The following is a 19734-nucleotide window of genomic DNA, read 5'->3' on the forward strand; positions in this document are numbered from 1 at the left end:
GTGCTGTACATTATACATGACAGGCTCAAGGCAAATGTTGTGTGGAGAGTCTTGGAGGAATGCAAATGGTTGGGTAGACCACATTAAAATGAATTCCATTACAATTGCCAGTTAGCTTACCACAGTTGTAATCAGTAATACAGTTTAACCCAAGAGTTACTGAAATGAAAATGTACTTTATACTTGCTATATATATATTTTTTTTTAAATATAAGCAATTCAAATGTAGGTTCCGGTTACATTTCAGGATACAGTTACACATTTTTATTACAAAACCTATAGCCCAATTGATCAAGCATTTTGAGGCAATATCGATAGTTTTCGAAATCCAATAATAATGTACCAGCCAATGTTTTTTTTTTTCAGGAATGCATAACATTATTTTCATGGTCATGTATTGGTAGATGGATCTGTCTCCTGACAGTCCTGCAGTTGCTTTTTATATTATATTATTATATTCCAGAAAGTCCTCCAAACCATATGACGATATGGGATATTTGTTCCCTACACTCTAATACGACCCACAGGAGCATTTCATAAAATAGAGCCCCTAGCGGTGTCAGAAAAAAACAAACCTCCTATCTGAACAAAAGAACGTCGGTAGCGTTTTTTTTGTACGTAAAGATCACAATTTTAAACACGTCTTTAACATTGTGAAATGGTCGCAGTTTGGTTATGTTTAGGCACCAAAACTACTTAGTTAAGTTTAGAAAAAAGATTGTGGTTTGGGTTAAAAGCAGACGTTACTTCACTTCTTGAAGGTTACGCACGTGAGGCTGAACATGACGTTTGTTAAGTTAAATCAAACTCGCCGTTTGCTTTTATTTCCAAACGGGACTCGAACCCTGCTCTCCAGGGTGAAAGTCCGGTGTTTTGTTTGACCTAGCCACCACAAACAACTTGCCTCCTTACAAATAAATTTGGTGCACTTACGGTATATTTCGTCACCTTACTTTCTGCTATGCTCCCGACATAATTACCACAGCCACTAGAGGGCGCAGCCACCAGAAACGTAAATACAAGTTGTAATTGCTGCTTGTTCAAACGACGTCTGGGAGCGTTTTTCGGGGGACAACACTCTCTATATATCATACATGAATAAATATAAGGATACGATGAGCCTGCTGTGCTGTTTTGTCCTTCGCCTTTACAAGATCTCGGGACTAATTTGCACCAGATGTTGCAGTGCAACCTGAATATTGTGCAGGGCCTTTCCCCATGCTGTCGCCCTTCTCTGTGCTTTCCCCTCTCCATTCTTTCTCCCTTCTCCCCTCTCCCTCCTTGAGATGCTGGGATCAGGTCAGGCTGTGGGTCAGGGGTTGCGATGATGTCATAGCGATGCCACTGAGGGGGAGGGGGGGGGGGTAGCAGCAACGAGCCGAATGGATGAGTCATGGGAGTTTTTTTGGGCAGATGGTGCATCAACCACAGACACGCACACTCTCCATACGGTAATCTCCACTAACTCTGTTGACTCTATATCTCTCTCTCTCTCTCACACACACACACACACACACACTCAACATAAGGGGGGGGGTTTATGAGTCAGCAGAGGGGGAGTCTGATCTGCGGCAGTCTGTGTCCGTATATGGGCTCCATCAGGCTTGGTGCGCTGTGGTCTGCCGGGAATGCTGGCAGATTCCTTGCATGTTTAGTGGCTTTGTGTGTGAGAGGCATGAATGAAAGAGCAACACACATACACATTTTATCAGATGTGTATGTGTTTTATCTGTGTGGGAATTTATGTCCTAACATAATATAAGCATTCCTCGATTAAAGAAAGTCTTAGACAACTGACACTCCTATGTTTTTGTTGACTAATCAAATGGTTTATTTAAACGACAGATGCATAAAACTGAATTTCTCCACAAAGAACCATGCAAAAGCACTTTAAATCTTGTGTTTACCAGAAATGTGCTCATAAGTTTCTTATTATAAATAAGCCATGAAAAAAAGCACAAAAAATGACTAATCAACTAAATAAACGAATGATTAGTCGATTCATCGACTTAAAGGGGGCGGCCCTAGATGCCCCAGACTGGACAGATTTGTTGGATCCAAAAAACTGTAAGGCCCTGAAACCATCAGCTGCTCCGTAACGGAGCTTCAGGCGGAGGCAAGGTGTCGCTTCAACCCTGAAAATTAAAAAATTAAAACTTGTGATGGCAGTTTTTCACTATTGTTGACAAATTATTATTCAATTAACTGAGAAAACTCAACATTTAATAGCAAACTCTGTGGGCTTTTCTGCTCTTGTTCTGGTTCTGTTATGGTCCCTGGCCCAGAACTGCTGTGTTTGTGCTGTGGTGGATGACAGGCTGCTATGTGACACACCCCTACTTTAGCTGATCTACATTCCTGATGCAAGTACCAACCTGTGGTACACGTGCACACCCCCTCCCATCTGCTAAAGCCCCTTGAGGCAGTTGTGTGATATTGGGTTATATAAATAACATTGACTTGACTTGACTTGACTAGGAGTATAAATTAGAGCTGTCGGTGTAATTTCTGTCTTTAGGCAACATTTATATTTCTTCTTCCCTCTCTGCTGCTTTCTGTCTCTTCTTTACAATCACACTTCCCTGACTCTTGCATCTTGGTTCGCCTCATCTTCTTTCCATCATCACTCCTGAGCGGACTGAGTTGGCACTCTGCTCCTATAATGATCCAGCTCACTCAAAGTTCCCATGGTGATGATGGATGTATTTTTCCACTGGGAGCAGCTGACATATCATGCATTGCAGGGTTGGCAGCTCGAGTGCACGTCTCTCTGTTGGAACACGAATTCAGACGAGCAGCACTCTGAGATGGGCTGGGTTGTCGCACTTGTAGTTCTGCACAGAGGCAAATAACTTCTAATTTAAAGTTGTGGTATCCTAACTGTATTATTAAGTTACAAGAAATGCTTATCTGTAAGCTCTGTCGTTTATTTACTTATTAAGAATAATAGTTCATTTCCTTACCCAGTTTGGGAAGGTATCTGCTAATAAGGGATGTTCCAGAAAGAGGCGCTACTACACTTCTGAATCAGAGTATGTTCTGCAGACGGGATGACAACACTAGCTAAGTTGGACCGAAGAAGTTGTTGCTAGCGAGAGACATGTGAAAGTAACTTAAGTAACTTGTAAAGATGTCATGCCCGCCAGCTTGTATTAAACTTGCAAACGTATTTAGATGTTGTGGACATTCAGTTCTTCCATAGAAGATACAACAAAAGTCATCTGATGTAAAGCATGCAGGTTTCTCTGTGCATTGGATTAGATTTTTTTCACGTATTAAATAGGGCTGGATACTGAATTTGATTCTTTTTAGGCACCGACTGAATTGCCTCCTTAGTCAACTATCGAGTATCAAAAAATGCCTCGTCATTCACTACCAAATTTCAATACCTTTTGAGAGGAATAAATCTCATCCGCGACAGTGAGCCAATAAGCATGCAGCATGCTTCTACCAAGATCTAATAATGCTGCTGATTGGCTGTCTACACGTCGTAGAGGCAGGCAGGAAAAAACTACGCACAGGCTCATGTAGTAAGAGCTGAAAAATAAAAAATAAAGATTTTTGCCGTGATGTTGTAATTTCTTTTTGGTAAAATGGATTTTATAAAATTGGTATCTAAAAAAAGTATTGTATAAAGTAGAAGTATCAAAGGAGCTGCTGCCCCCGCAACCTGACCCCCTGATAAGCGGACGAAGATGGATGGATCAAGTATTAAAGATTTTTGAACGCTGCCCAGCCCTTGTCTTAACAGCCTTTGTTTTCTGACCGACTTGCTCCTCATCTTCATCATGCATGGCATTCCAACCCCCCTTTTGGTTTGGACCCCCATCCATCTCCAACTCTGTCTTGGCCTAACCGCTTTCAGACCCTCCCACTGCAGGCCTTAAATATTCAACCTTTTCAGTAGCCCCAGCCCCCAACTGCAGCCCCAGCCCTCTTATGAAAAAAAACCTCTAAGAAAAAAAAACAACCATTCAGGACCTTATTTTTGGTGAAGTTGAGCTGCTGCTGCCAACAATTATTCCACTCTAGACAACAATAACAAAAGAAATTAAGTGGACAACGATGTAAGCAGCGCTGGACTCAGAATAGCCTAATAGTCCCAGAAATGTTTGTTGTTTTTCAGACTCGGTCTCCTCTCTGTTCTCATGCTCTCTGCCGCCCTTATCGGAGTGTTGAAAAATCCGAAATCACAGAGAAACTGCTGACTGGACACAGCTGCTGTCAGAGGTGGGATTCACACATGTCCCTATGTCCCCCTAAGGTCCAATATGTCCAATCTCCTGACTGTTCCTCGGGTTCGTTTGAGTCCGTAGTAGAGATGGAAGGAATATCGGCCGTTTGCAGATTATCTATATCGGCGTTTTTATTTGCCTGATAACCAATAAAGTTAATGAATTCAAAAGTGAGCTACTTTTGGGGTTGGGGGTTAGTGTGCGGAAGCACGGAATGGAGGGGGAGGGGACGGGATGAGGAGGAGGGAGGGGCGAGCTATCCTCAGTTTTGTTTGAAAATACTTCGACCGTCAACAAGAAGTGACGTCACCCAACATCGCTGAGAGCACCTTTAATGTCCCGCCCACAACACACTCTGACTCTCTGTTACTGGGTATTATGTTGAAAGTTTCTAATTCTTTAAATAATTGCTTAAAGCATTTAAACAACGTTTAGAAATAAACTATCGGGCCCCGTACGTACACCCTTGATAGCCATCGGCGCCTAGCCTCAAATCCTTACAGGAACCAGAACATTTCTTCCTTTTAACTACCTTCTAATCACCATCAGATAGGAGACACACAAACTCATTGCTCCACCCTTCCCTGAAAGATGGACCTGAGCAATCAAGCCTCCTGATCAATTGCTTCTTGTGCAACACGCCTACGCAACTGAGTGTGTGTGTGTGTGTGTGTGTGTGTGTGTGTGTGTGTGTCTCTCTCTCTTTGTCATGCCCGGGCTAGCTTCTGGTTGCATCACTTTCTCCTCTGCTTGCAGTGGAGCGCGTGGCTCTGTCTGAACACAGACTAAATGCCTCACATGTTTTTAACAACCAAACATGTTACTAGATGTGCTAGTTGTGTCATTCTGTTGCAATATGGACTGTTGTGTAAGTGGCCGGGTTTAAATCTAATAGTGAATTATCCAAAACTTAATTGATATTAATGTAGAAAATACATTTAAAAAAAGAAAAAAGGCTGCACTAAGATCAAGCAGCACCAAAACTGGTATTCAGAAAAACTCAGTCCCTGCAGTCTCAGGGTTGCGGTGTGCCTGAAGCCAGATTGAAATCTGTACAAAAGGCCATAAAGTACCTTGTGTGAAGTCAACATAAACTCACTATCTCTCCTCAGATCAGGCCATCCATGGTCCATGATTTGTAACTATGCATCCCACTCCTCCCTGAAGACGTAGCCATACATTAGATCGCAGATAGGCGAGACACTCCTGAGGGAGATTTGGAAGCTGAAGCACCAGATCCTAACTTCTGAAACACTGAGATCAACAGTTTCTCGTGCTTTTCTGCTCTTTTGAAGCAGGGCTGCGTTTTTAAAAATGATCTTTGGAAACGTTCAAATTCCCTTCAGCCTTCGACGCATCAGCCTCCTTTTTTTTCATTGTACTAAAACACTTCTCAACTAGAAGGGTGCTCAGAGAGCGCGGACTGGGGCTGTGCAATTATTCTGAATTTTAATCGCGTTAAGATTTCGGCTCCTAATGATAACCAAAACCGAGTAATTGAGAAAAACGATTATTTTGCATATTATGTTTTGCAAGTAAACGCCGATTTTATCTCGTGTTCTGAATGGAAAGAAAGATCTGGTAACACTTTACTTGAAGGTATCTACATAAGAGTGACATGACACTGTCATGAACGTGTCATAAACAGTTTAGGGTTCCTGTGTCATTACAGTGTCATGTCACGCCTTTAATTTTTGACAGGACAGCTAGGTGAGAAAGGGGAGAGAGAGAGGAGGAAGACTTGCAGGAAATCATCACAGGTCGGATTTGAACCCTGGACCTCTGCATCGAGGCATAAACCTCTCTGTACATGTGCGCCTGCTCTACCCACTGAGCCAACCCGGCCACACGTGATTTTAATATTGACCAAAAGAATTGTGATTATGACTTTTTCCATAATCAAGCAGCCCTACCAGAGACCTCTGTGGCCGAGCCCGATCTTGCAATGTTAATGAAAGTGAAACATAATTTGTGTATCCGCCCCATGATTTGGATCCACTCCAAAATGTAATAGGTTCTTCCTTGGCCCATTCCTTCCACCAAGTTTCATGAAAATCGCGCCAGTAGTTTTTTTCGTAATCCTGCTGACAGACAAACAAACAAACAGACAAACGGAGCCAAAAAAATCCCTCCTTGGTGGAGGTAATAATAACAACAATCTGCATTTTTTAAAGTTTGTATGAATGTTAAACCATGGTAACATGACTTCAAATCTGCCCCCTCTCTCTCTCTTACTCTGGACTCCAGACTCTAAAGCCATCGTGGATGGGAACCTGAAGCTGATCCTGGGTCTGATCTGGACCTTGATCCTGCACTACTCCATCTCCATGCCCATGTGGGATGAGGAAGAGGAGACTGATGATGGCAAGCAGAAGACGCCCAAGCAGAGGCTGCTGGGATGGATCCAGAACAAACTGCCTGAGCTTCCTATCACCAACTTCCACAGGGACTGGCAGACCGGCCGGGCCCTGGGTGCCCTGGTCGACAGCTGTGCTCCAGGTGTGTTTGCGTGTGTGTGTGTGTGTGTGTGTCACGGAAAGGATCTATAACTATCACCAGTCAAGGAAGTGCTAGAAACCTTTATCTAGCTATCTTTTAGCATCATAACTGTCTGCATGCAACAGTGATTGACAGCTGCAGCTCTCAGGTCAGGGAAAGCATTAGTGCGTAATTCCCATCTGTGTGAGAGTAAAAACGGAGGGCAGGGGTGATGATGAGGTGAACAGAGTGGAGAGGAGGGGGAGTGCTGAACCTTCCCATTACGGTCATGTTAAATTAGGGAAAGGAGAGGAAAGGAGGAGCCCGAGGGGAGGACGGATGTAGGTGAACGAAGGTGAGGTGTAAAGGAGGTTTCTGTGTACATGCTCAGGATGTTTGGCATACCTATGGATCACCCACAGCCTTGAGCCAGAGGTAAGGATTTCCCTGCAGCAAAAAAAAATGTCCAACAGTGTCCAAAAATAACAGCCCCTCAGACCTGAGAGTCAGTTCTGAACAAGGAGATAAAGAAACTGCTGGCAACTCTTTGCCAGCATATGCGTCTGTGATAGTGAAGGAACGTCATAACATCCAATGGATGCATTCAAGGGCAGAGATCTCGATGAGCCACAGAGACCGATGTAGGTATGACCCAACGCCTAATTACTGCTGCCGAGTCGCCTTCAAATAAAGATTGGGCGTGTTTTGCATTCTGACTGTATCAGCTGGGACGGCGTCAAGGCTGTAACTTTGGGAGTCAACATCATTTTACAGACACAAGAAGCTCTCACTTTGTAAGGTGAAGTTCACGTCTACTTAAATGTCCCTTAATTCAACAGAAATACCGCTTCACTATTTTATAGTGAAGGCACTTCCTGACACGCAACAACTGTGAGCAAAAATGTTGCTACTTAGATCCCGACGCTCCCTCTCTCGCATTCACTTAGCAAGACCGTGTGTGTGTGGAGCAGCATCTTCTTTCTTTGCTGAACAATAACACAATATATACATCATACTGTGCATATATTAGCTAACATATATTTGGCTAATTCTGGCTTTTTTAACCCATGGGAAATCATGTGTTTTATTAATTTGCGCTGTCCCCTTCCATAAATAAACTAAACTCAACTTACATAGGTGTGGATACAGTGAACTCATTATATTGTCATGATATGCTTTGCCCTACTGCTTCTTGTCCAACTTGCCTGCTTTCTCTCCTGCAGGTCTGTGTCCTGACTGGGATCAGTGGGATCAGACCAAACCAGTGGACAACGCCCGGGAGGCCATGCAGCAAGCTGACGACTGGCTGGGCATCCCACAGGTAAAATAAATACATTTTTACAGCGGACCTAAGAGCTTCTTTTGAAATGAGAAAAAATACAAATTCTTTCTCTTACCGATTTTAGAAACCAAATACAATTTTGCAGTTTAATATTCTTTATTAAGTAGGTACTCATATTTGTTTCTTTTATAATATATAAAGTTTTATTTGATTGCCTATAATGCACTTAGAAATACACGTCCGCATGCCGACTCTTGAGGACAGGCAGTAGGTGCAGATCAGAGCTGCACCTACTGTGTGTGTGTGTGTGTGTGTGTGTGTGTGTGTGTGTGTGTGTGTCTCTCTCTCTGTGTCTGTCTGTCTGTGTGTGGCTTTTTTGCTTTCATCAAGAAAAGGTGTCGAAGCTGGCTGTATCGTTAGAGCAATAAACACGTGTCTACTTAAGGTTTACTCCATACAAAGGTTGCATATGGCAGTAAGTCCTGACAAGAGTTGGCAAAATACACAGATTTACTAAGCTACAACGCTAATTGTCATTAACAAAGAGCAATGTACAAAACAATCAGGTAGCCGCTTCTCATTTTTTAACGCCGACGACCGTCGCCTTCTCCGATTCAAATGACAAACTTTGCTGGCGCCAGGTTATATTAGCTGTCACTGATTTAATGTTAATTCTGAGTAAGCTGATAAAATGCCAAACTAAACCGGTCTGTTGTCAGATGTGTCGGTTTAAAGATTATTTGTGTTTAAGAAGCTCCACTCTGTAACGCCACTGTACAACCGTGAGTGTTTCTCCAACAGTGTGATACGTCTTCTCCGTAGAAGGACCCGAGTCACGTTCTTCCAGTTCAACTTACAGTATGTAGCTGGTTGTTGGGTTGCTCTGAATGTCTGACGGCGTTGTGTTGCCATAATTGGCACAGTGCTGGCAGCTGGCACAGCATAGCGTGCTGACAGTTGGCTCTGTGGTCGCTGCTGTTTCCGCCTTCAGCTCTGTTTCTGCTTAGAAAGTGGCATTGTCCCTTCCCCTACTGTCACTGTGGGTTATAAAAGCAGACAGTAAGTGTGTCTGGATGACTGTGTGGCTGCCGGTTTGCGTGCAAGTTTGTCTCAGGTACTTTCTGAGCAGAGGAAGAGGCTGGTATGTGGTTTTGAATACTAAATCACAACAATGACGACAAACAAAACTATGTTACTATGTTTGTGGGTAAGAGTCTCTATGGTACCTAATCAAGCACTTCAGCAAAAGCTCCATGGTAACTAAACAAGCACTATATATATATATATATATATATATATATATATATATATATATATATATATATATATATATATAGTAATATAATGAAAAACTACCTTATGCTAACAACAAAAAACTGCCTTTTAATTTGGAAACCACTTTTTCTTGTCTTGGCCTTTTTAGGTGATAACCCCTGAAGAGATCGTTGACCCAAATGTGGACGAACACTCAGTCATGACCTACCTGTCCCAGTTCCCCAAGGCAAAACTGAAGCCTGGCGCACCTCTACGACCCAAACTCAACCCCAAGAAGGCCCGCGCCTATGGGCCAGGTACACACACACACACACACACACACACACAGTTGATTCCCACACAGTTGATTCCCAATCAAGATACACTGGTAAGAATTGCTTTCCATTGTTAATATGTACTTAAAAACAGTTCTGAAATGCAAAATAATAGAATTTTAATCATGTGATAAAATATGCGATTAATCGCGATTTTAAAAAAAGTAATCGTTTGACAGCCCTAATTTTTATACATTTTATTTATCAGAACTTTAATATATTTTGCTGTTCCTCTGTTCTGTTGTGACAATAAAACAAACACATTTATTTTTAAACTGCATTATCATATTATTTTAGTGAGTGATAACTACAAATAACTAATGTTAGGGAAATCTGTTTGTTTTGTTACGCATTTCTGGATTTTTAAAAGAAAAATATATCGGCCGATATATCGGAATATCGGATTTTTATTGAATCGAATCAGAAATCGAATCAGGACCTTGTGAATGGGAATCAAATTGATGCATGAAAGCAGTGACGATTCCCAGCCCTAGTATCTTCAGCCCTCTTGTGTCACTACAGGATCTTATATGATCTATGCACGGCACATATGTTAATGTACTGTCCAAACTCTCCTTTCCAAAGGTGTCGAACCTGTTGGTAATGTTGTGATGAAGAAGGCTCTGTTCACCGTGGAGACCATCAGTGCAGGAATGGGAGAGGTGCTGGTTTACGTGGAGGACCCTGCAGGACACAGAGAGGAGGTGAGGCACTGGGGAGTTTGGGATGTTTGTTTGGTCCATGGGAAATAATTTACCTTTTTTTTCTTTCTTTTTTTGTGGCATACTCTCTTGTTAACTTTTCTAACTATTTCCTCCAGGCTAAAGTGACAGCCAACAATGATAAGAACCGCACCTACTCCGTCTTCTACATCCCTAAAGTCACAGGCATGCACAAGGTAAGCTAAGAGTTCTGATCTTACATGACTCTCTGGGGCCTTGTGAACTGTTTACAGTGGAAAGTAACTGAGTACATTTACTCAAGTACTGTACTTTAGTACAGTTTGAGACACTTGAACTTTACTTAAGTGTTTCCATATTATGCTACTTCTGCTCCACCACATCTCTCACAAGGAAATATTTAGTCCACTAAGTTTACCTGACAGCTGGAGTTACTAGTTACTTTGCATATTTTGCATATTTGTCATACAGTATAAGGAAACCTATAGGATACATTGTTCTATGAAAATAATTGAGTCCTATTTAAAACAAAAAGAGGAAACAAGACAGTGCCAGTGCTTTTCAACCGGTTTTCAATGCAAATAAGGATTAACTAAAATTAACTTTTTGTTTTTAATTGTTGTGCAGAGCTGCCTTATTCTGTCTCATTTGTAGAACATTAAGATTAAAGGTCCCATGGCATGAAAACTTCACTTTATGAGGTTTTTTAACATTAATATGCGTTCCCCCAGCCTGCCTATGGTCCCCCAGTGGCTAGAAATGGTGATAGGTGTAAACCGAGCCCTGGGTATCCTGCTCTGCCTTTGAGAAAATGAAAGCTCAGATGGGCCGATCTGGAATCTTCTCCTTATGACATCATAAGGGGAAAGGTTACCTCCCCTTTCTCTGCTTTGCCCACCCAAAGCATTTGGCCCGCCCATGAGAAAGAGAGAGACATCATGGCTTTCAAACGAGCGAAGCATGGCAGTTGGTCAAGGCCACACCCCCACTTTTCACCTTGACCCCCCCCCTCCCTTCTCTCCTCGAGGGAAAGAGACTTCAGATACAGTAATAGGGGACCACTAAGGCCTATATAAAAGAGACTTCAGATACAGTATTAGGGGACCACTAAGGCCTATATAAAAGAGACTTCAGATACAGTATTAGGGGACCACTAAGGTCTATATAAAAGAGACTTCAGATACAGTATTAGGGGACCACTGAGGTCTATATAAAAGAGACTTCAGATACAGTATTAGGGGACCACTGAGGCCTATATAAAAGAGACTTCAGATACAGTATTAGGGGACCACTAAGGTCTATATAAAAGAGACTTCAGATACAGTATTAGGGGGACCACTAAGGTCTATATAAAAGAGACTTCAGATACAGAATTAAGGGGACCACTGAGGTCTATATAAAAGAGACTTCAGATACAGTATTAGGGGACCACTGAGGTCTATATAAAAGAGACTTCAGATACAGTATTAGGGGACCACTGAGGTCTATATAAAAGAGACTTCAGATACAGTATTAGGGGACCACTGAGGCCTATATAAAAGAGACTTCAGATACAGTATTAGGGGACCACTAAGGTCTATATAAAAGAGACTTCAGATACAGTATTAGGGGACCACTAAGGCCTATATAAAAGAGACTTCAGATACAGTATTAGGGGACCACTAAGGTCTATATAAAAGAGACTTCAGATACAGTATTAGGGGACCACTGAGGCCTATATAAAAGAGACTTCAGATACAGTATTAGGGGACCACTAAGGTCTATATAAAAGCATCCAAAAAGGAGCATGTCAGAGGACCTTTAAACACAGACTGGCATATTCTATTACGGTTTTTAGGACTCAAAAAACATTTTCTCGCTACCATTACACTCTACAGGGGGCAAGAGAAAATAGGAAAGACTTTGTTAGGGATGGACCGATTATCGGCCTGGCCGATTATCGGGGCCGATATTTGTCAATTTGCAAATTATCTGTATCTGTGTTTTTATTTTACAGATAACGGATGAAGTTAATTAATTTAAAATGCGCTGCTTTGGCTCCGCTACAGCTCTGTAAGCAGTCTGCAACACCTGCAAACAAACTGTTAGCATGTTTCTAAACTTCAGGAAGCTATTTTAGTTTTCTGTTTATTCATTTTTTTTGACTGTGTATTATGTTTAAAGTTTCAGTTTCATAAAATAATTGCTTAAAGCATTTAAACAAACCTTGTGTCAAAATGTTAATTTTGACCTGATTTTAATATTTTACTGTAAATGCATATCGCTTCCAAATATCGGTTATCGGTTTTATTAATTAGTAATCGGTATCGGCATCGTCCCTGGAAAAAAAACGCATCGGTCGACCCCTAGACTTTGTAAACTACAGTATTTTTAATCACTTTTAACAATTCACTCCTTTTTTTTTGTGCGAAGAAACTGAAGTTGATACTTTTTAAGACTTTTCACCTGAGCGTTCCAGACACTCAGTTCACTCTCTCCTTTCTGCGTTGTAGGTGACGGTGTTGTTCGCAGGGCAGCACATCTCTAAGAGCCCCTTCGAGGTGGAGATTGGCATGGCTCAGGGAGACTCCAGCAAGGCCACTGCCCAGGGGCCGGGCCTGGAGCCCTCAGGAAACATCGCCAACAAGGCCACTTACTTTGACGTCTACACAGCAGGTAATAACACGGACCACTGTGTGAGGTTTGGTTTCTGTGCTATCATCAGGTTAAAAAACACAAGTGTCAAACTTTGATCCGGCCTGCATATCAGTTTAAGTTCACAATACATTTTGGCCCACCTAGATGTGCGATAAACCAAAAAGACTTAATTACGCGACACTCAAAGCAGAATTTTAGCAATTTGCCAACTTTGACACTCAGAAATCGTTCATTATTTTGGTGAATATTGAAATCACGATTATTTAAAGCTATAGTGCGTAGTCTCCGCCGCCCCCATGAGGAATTGTAAGTAATGACAACAAAACTGTCGGCGCGTCCACATGATACAAGCCTTCTGTGATCCCGCACCCGCACACGTTCATTAATATCAAAAAGTTACGCACTAGAGCGTCAAACACGATTAGTCATTGACTTTTGGAAATATGTTGCATTTATTGAACTTTAACAGTGTAAAAGTTCAACAAATCAACAGTGAAAACACCTTGAACTGTGAAATTTCCCTTCATACTTTCCCATTTGAACTTTTTTTTTCACTCAGAACACAAGACAAAATAAGAGTTTACTTGCAAAATGTAATGTGCAAAATAAATGATTATTCTGTTTGTGATCAGGAGCCGAAATGGTAATTGCGATTTCAATCAATCGCGCATCCCTACTTTTTTGCTGGCTTCTTTAGGGCTTTATGTCGACCAAACTTTAAGTGAGAACACTATATGAGATATGCAATAATACAGTCAAAGATATTTAACTTTTTCGCTTAAATTCCCAGTACGTGCCAACTGTTCTCCATCATTCATGCACTTTTTCATGCACTTTTTGCACACACCATTATCTCATAATGTCATGCCCCATTGCATGTTTGCTCAGATGCATCGTCACCTGCACCGCTATCATATCTGTTTACGCTCTTTTGCACTATTCATCTGCCCTGGCATGCTCAACTGTTATTCTTCCATTTTTTGTCCATTTGTCCAATTTTTGACAATCCGCACTAACTGTATTTTGACTCTTTACTACATTTCAACATTTATATAGACTGTCTATTCATGCATATTGTGTTATTACTAATCTACATCACTTTCTAGACCACACTTTGCAGTGACTGTACATTGACTCTTTCCTACATTCAGCATTCATATAGACTGTCTATTTATGTTGACTGTGTTATTATTGATCTACATCACTAACTAGACCACAACCTGCACTAACTGTATTTTGATTCTTCACTACATTTCAGCATTTATATAAACTGTCTATTCATGTATATTGTGTTATTACCATATCACTTTTGCATATCCATCGACTTACTTACACCTCACTTTGCGCCGGCTTTGTAATGACTATTTAATCTGCACTTTATGTAGCCTATTGTACTCTGTATTCTTGTATTGTATTGAATGTGAAACTGTATGTTGTCGTGCACGCTTATGCTTTTCTTGGCCAGGTCGCCGTTGCAAATGAGAACCTGTTCTCAACGGCCTACCTGGTTAAATAAAGGTTAAATTAAAAAAAATAAAAGCATTTAACTAGACATGTCTTGCCCTTAATGTGATTCTCATTTTCCAGTGTGGCCTTTTAGTGTAGTTGAGTTTGACATCCCTGGTCTACCAGGATATGTTTTATTGTGTGCTTTGACTCGTATCATACGATTTTCCTAATCTTGTATCCCCTCATCTCTCTCCTGTTTCTTTCAGGCGCTGGTGTTGGCGAGGTGGAGGTAATGATCATTGACCCTGCCGGCAAGAAGACCACGGTGCCTTGCACCATAGAGGACAAGGGCAACAGTAGCTACCGCTGCACCTACAAACCCATCCAGGAGGGCCAGCACACCATCTACGTCACCTTTGCCGGGGGCCAGATCAGCAAGAGCCCCTTCACAGTCACTGTGGGAGAGGGTAAGAGTTAGCAATTGAAAAATGATCCAAACTGGTTAACGGATTTTTTAAATAGTTGGCGATTGATTTAATAGTTGACAACTAATTGATTAATTTTGCAGCTCCTAAATTGGTCCAGTTTCAAGCAAGGTTTTTAAACCAAAACCACTCTGGTTTGGTTGAAATAAACTCTTAATTCACATGTTTACATTTGAAAATATGCTGGCTCTATACATGCTAAAAGTATTTTTTTATTTAAATGGATTCTGGCGGGTTTGGCAATCTCGGGACTTATATCTCTGTAGGGATCCTTTCCATAATGTAGTCAGACACTTAGAATACAAATCTGAGTCAGTAGCAATAACAGCTCTTTTAGTGGACGTAAATTGACGGTGCGCATTTGCCCAATAGGGTTACATTGCAGCCCGGTTCAAGACTGCCGGTTACAGCATTCTCGCTCAATACTGGACCAATTTCAACGATTTTTTATTCACATTAGACACTTAAACACCAATGCATAAGGAAATAGGGTCCAGGTTGAAATATACTGAAATTACCCTTTAATATTTGCTCAGTCTGCTGTGTTTTCTTCAGTTGTGTCTAATGCTTTTCTGTCTTCTCCTGCCACTGTACTGGATGTCGTGTCCTCTCTCTTCTCTTCCCCCTCCCTTCCCTTCTTCTCTTTGATAGAGGCCTGGTGGTATCTGTCCTCTCTCTGGAATGGCCTCTTCCTTCTGCTGTCATTTCCTGTTTCCTGGGATCTCTCTTGGGTACCCACTGTGTGCATGTGCGATTGCATGCACGAGTGTGTGAGCTGTGTGTCCTCCATGTAGATAGTGTGTGTGTGTGGTCTGCCTGCCAAGCTCTTATCTCAAAATGACTCAATCATGAGATCCATGAGGAAATGCTCGACTAAGAAATTAGTGATGGTGATATGATGATGCCATTTTTGAAGGAATTCATTTCAAGCAAGTTTTTTAGATTAATTGGACTCACATTCTCCATTTATTTTTGAAAAAAAGATAACACACATTTCTGTTTAAACTGATAGATAAACCTTCTTACATACAAGATACATATGTTTATCTATTTTGTAATGAATTATCATCTGTTATAGTGATTCTAACAATTATACCAGACCTGCATCAACCTGCTGACCTCAAATAGGTTTTAATACAACATGTATTCTCTGTATATAACTGTATCCTCTTAGAGTGCCAAGTAGTCCACTTCCTGGAACATATCTTGACCCCCTTTCAATAGCGTCTGTTCCTGTGGGCTCTCCTTTGCTTCCTGCAAGGCATCAAACTGTGACTCAGCAGCTCCTATTTTATGCACTTTTAATCAGGGGATGTGAAGGGTGCTCCACTTCCTGTGTGAGGATAAAGGCTCATTTCCTTTACTGTGGTCCATCAATTCACTCTGTGGGATAAGACAGATGCATAAGAGGCACAGGAGGGGTGTGCAGGGTGGAAGCAAGGTGGAGAAGGACAATTGAAAAGCACTGAAAGCTTCCCAGCAACTCTTCATCCTTCTCGAAATTGATGGACGTACAATGTGGATGGAAATTGTTTTTGGTTTTATAACTCACCCAGCATCTCTTTCCTCTTCCCCCCCACTGAACTCACACATAGTCAAACTGTCAGAATAGCTGTCTCTGTGTCTCATTGTGTGTGTGTCTCTCCACAGCATGCAACCCCAGCCTCTGCAGAGCTAAGGGCCGCGGTCTGCAGCCAAAGGGCCTGAGGGTGAAGGAGACTGCAGACTTTCAGGTTTACACCAAAGGAGCCGGCACCGGAGAGCTCAAAGTCACCATCAAGGGGCCCAGTGAGTGGCACTGCAAACACCAGTCTTGTTTTGACTATTGCACATTGATTTGTCAGCTCTTTCTACGGTAACGCATCACTTTAGTAGAGTACTGCTGCGAGTAGATCGTAAAACCCATTTGAAGTATTGATTAACTTGTGAATATATTCCTCAGATAGGCAGCTGTTTTCAGTGAAACAACTCCACTGTACACTCCATTCCTACACCTCACCACAGACACAGTTAGCTACTAGCTGGTGAACATAGTGGAGCATTTAGCAGCTAAATGCTAGATATTTTTTTTTCAGGAGTAGATGAAGACCAAAGCAGAGTTATAAGATGAGTGAATGTTTGCATTTAATACCTCAGGTTGCCAGAAACCAGTTTCCAAATGAATGCAAAACTTTCCCAGTTTCTGCCCTAATGTTTAACTAAGCCACTGTTTGCTAACATATTAGCCGAATCAATTGCCAACTGTTTTCAATGAAAATTAGCTACAGCCTGTGCTAATTTCCATATGTGTCCATACAAGACGACACATTTAAAGCATTGCAAAACATTTTGACAAAATGAAGACAAACTAAGCTTGACAGCCTCTTACCAGCTTTATCATTAGCTGTTATTATTTTCATAATTCGAGGGAGAGTAGCTAATGTCTCCCCAAAAGTCGCTTGATTTGGCTCTTTTTTCTAAAAGAAAACAAAATTCACTAAAAGGGTTTTAAAGTGCTCATATTGTGCTTTTTGGCGTTTTCCCTTTCCTTTATTGTGTTTTATATATATATATATATATATATATATATTTATTTATTTATTTTGTGCATGTTATAGGTTAACAAAGTGAAAAAGCCCAAAGTCCACCCCAAAGGGACTTACCATCTCCAACAGAAAACACTGTTCACAAACTGCTCCAAACAGCTCTATTGTAGTCCAGCCTTTACTTCTGAGACAAATGCTCATCACTTTGTAACACACGTTATAATGCTAGCGTGGCACGCCCTCATACTCTGCTTCTGACTGGCTAGTAGTCCTTACCTAGGTACTGTGCATGTGCGACTCCCAACAAAGATGGAACAGAAGTGAGAGGTCTCACTCTGTAGCTAAAACAGAGAGCTCAACACACAGGGTGAAAAGAGGAGCTGCAGCAATGTGCAGTACAAAAAAAACATGGTGTTTTTTGAAAATTAAACTATGTAAACCTATTCTGATATAACCTCTAAATTAAATTATGAACCTGAAAATGAGCATAATATGAGCACTTTAAAATTAATCAAATCTTGTTGGCAAAACTGTCCAAGTCAACTTTATAATTAGGTGAAGTCATGGTTTTAATGTATCCCAAAAATCCCAGATCAAAATTAAAACTCTGTGTGCACGACATGCTCTGTCCATAGACCCTCAGTTCAAATGAGGAAACACCCTTTAACAGTTTCATACAAGTGAAAATATGATGTGTTTAAACTTGTTGCATTGTCCCAAAGTGACCAAAGACTCAACGTAGGTTCAAGCCTCATCAACTAACCTGAAAGCTGTGTTCGTTATCATACCCTGGCTGGAATGATCATGCACTCCCAGTGTGCTTATAATGTAGTTATGATGCCTTGCCAAAAACAAACAATAAAGTATTTATTTTTAACTTGGCTCCTAAAACTGGCAGTTAATAAAAATTGGTTTAAAAAAAGAAAAAAAAGTGATACTAATGTAATCAAATGTGTGTTTTTACAGAGGGTCTTGAGGAGCCGTGCAAAAGGAAAGATCTTGGAGACGGCGCGTACGGTTTTGAGTATTACCCCACCACACCTGGAACATATAGCATCACCATCACCTGGGGAGGACAGCACATCCCCCGCAGGTACACACACTCGCACGGAAAAACAAATATGACAAATGAATTACGTTGGTTCTAGATTAGATTAGATCAGATGAGATTAGATAGACTTTATTGCTCCCAAATTGCCAAATTTCAGTCCTACAGCAGGAAAATATCAGACACACGGAATACATATAGAATATTCAAGAAATAATAAATAGGACAGAATACAATAACAACTATTCAAAAATAAATATAAAAGGAAACAATGTACAAGCACATATACAAGTGACTAATAAAAAAGTACAACCTACTTAAATAGTATTCATAAAGATGTAAGTAAAACCTAGGTTTGTGCAAGTTGCACCTAGTGCAGTATTGTGATGTATATGAGTCTTATCTAACACTCAGTGATGAAGGGTTAAAAAGTTGTATTGTCTGTGGTAGGAATGATTTCTTGACTTGTCAGTGTGACTGATCGCTCTCTGCTCCCGTTCAGTCCCATTGAGGTTAAGATTGGCGCTGAGGCCGGCCAGCAGAAGGTGAGGGCCTGGGGTCCAGGGCTGGAGAGCGGCATTGTTGGCAAATCTGCTGACTTTGTGGTGGAGGCTGTTGGAGACAACGTCGGCACACTGGGTAAGTAAGCTAAAGAGACAGCAGAGAATAACACACACGGTAAAATAATCAATGTCTTAACCTTCAGCTACTCACTGACAGCTCGTCTAAGCGGTGTTTGGTATTTTGAGCCCCCAACGTCGTCTTCCAGGCAGCGCTGCATGGAAGGCACTAGGGTTAGGGTTAGGTGCCTTGAAGTCGACAGTCTTAAAGGCATACTGTGTAACTTTTCCCTCTTCAGTCCCCCTACAGGTTGTCTCATTGGAACTACAGACGTGCGATCTGTAGTTCCAATGAGACAACCTGTAGGGGGACCGAAGATGGAAAAGTTACACAGTATGCCTTTAAAACACCATCGAGCCTTCTAAGCAGGAGCGGAGCCAGATGTCGTAAACATTCGGGGCTCAGCCCAAACCTTATTTCCGCATCAGCAGCAGCTATATGCACTATTTTTTTTAAGCCACTTGCTAATACAATGCCTAAAACTCTGTACATCATTCTGGAAAACATGATAGGTGCTGAGGAAAAGAATCATCCTGTAGAGCTGACACATCTGTTTTAGATCTAAATGTTCTCCAACTGTCTACATCATTCTGGAACCAGAACATAAATAATGTTGAGGATGACTTGTTTTCACTCCTGCCACTTATGAAGAGGCAAAAATGGTCTGTTACTATTTTTAAGTTACATAGGTAGGGCAGTGATTTA

The 19734-nt window shown here is 41.3% G+C and overlaps 1 protein-coding gene across 4 annotated transcripts in view; it reads left to right on the forward strand.

Annotated features, from left to right (window-relative positions):
- The window catches only part of flna (filamin A, alpha (actin binding protein 280)), a 72447-nt gene that overhangs the window by 17472 nt on the left and 35241 nt on the right, over positions 1 to 19734 (forward strand). For all 4 annotated transcript variants that reach the window (XM_078254217.1, XM_078254218.1, XM_078254214.1 and 1 more), the window contains exons 3-12: positions 6483 to 6734; positions 7937 to 8034; positions 9419 to 9566; positions 10170 to 10288; positions 10405 to 10482; positions 12757 to 12919; positions 14617 to 14817; positions 16486 to 16623; positions 18327 to 18453; positions 18911 to 19047. In XM_078254217.1, the coding sequence (XP_078110343.1) occupies positions 6483 to 6734; positions 7937 to 8034; positions 9419 to 9566; positions 10170 to 10288; positions 10405 to 10482; positions 12757 to 12919; positions 14617 to 14817; positions 16486 to 16623; positions 18327 to 18453; positions 18911 to 19047 (1461 nt within the window). The remainder of the gene's footprint in view (positions 1 to 6482; positions 6735 to 7936; positions 8035 to 9418; positions 9567 to 10169; positions 10289 to 10404; positions 10483 to 12756; positions 12920 to 14616; positions 14818 to 16485; positions 16624 to 18326; positions 18454 to 18910; positions 19048 to 19734) is intronic.

This window comes from Sander vitreus, chromosome 7, assembly GCF_031162955.1.
Source record: "Sander vitreus isolate 19-12246 chromosome 7, sanVit1, whole genome shotgun sequence".
In the NCBI taxonomy this organism is placed as follows: Eukaryota; Metazoa; Chordata; class Actinopteri; order Perciformes; family Percidae; genus Sander; species Sander vitreus.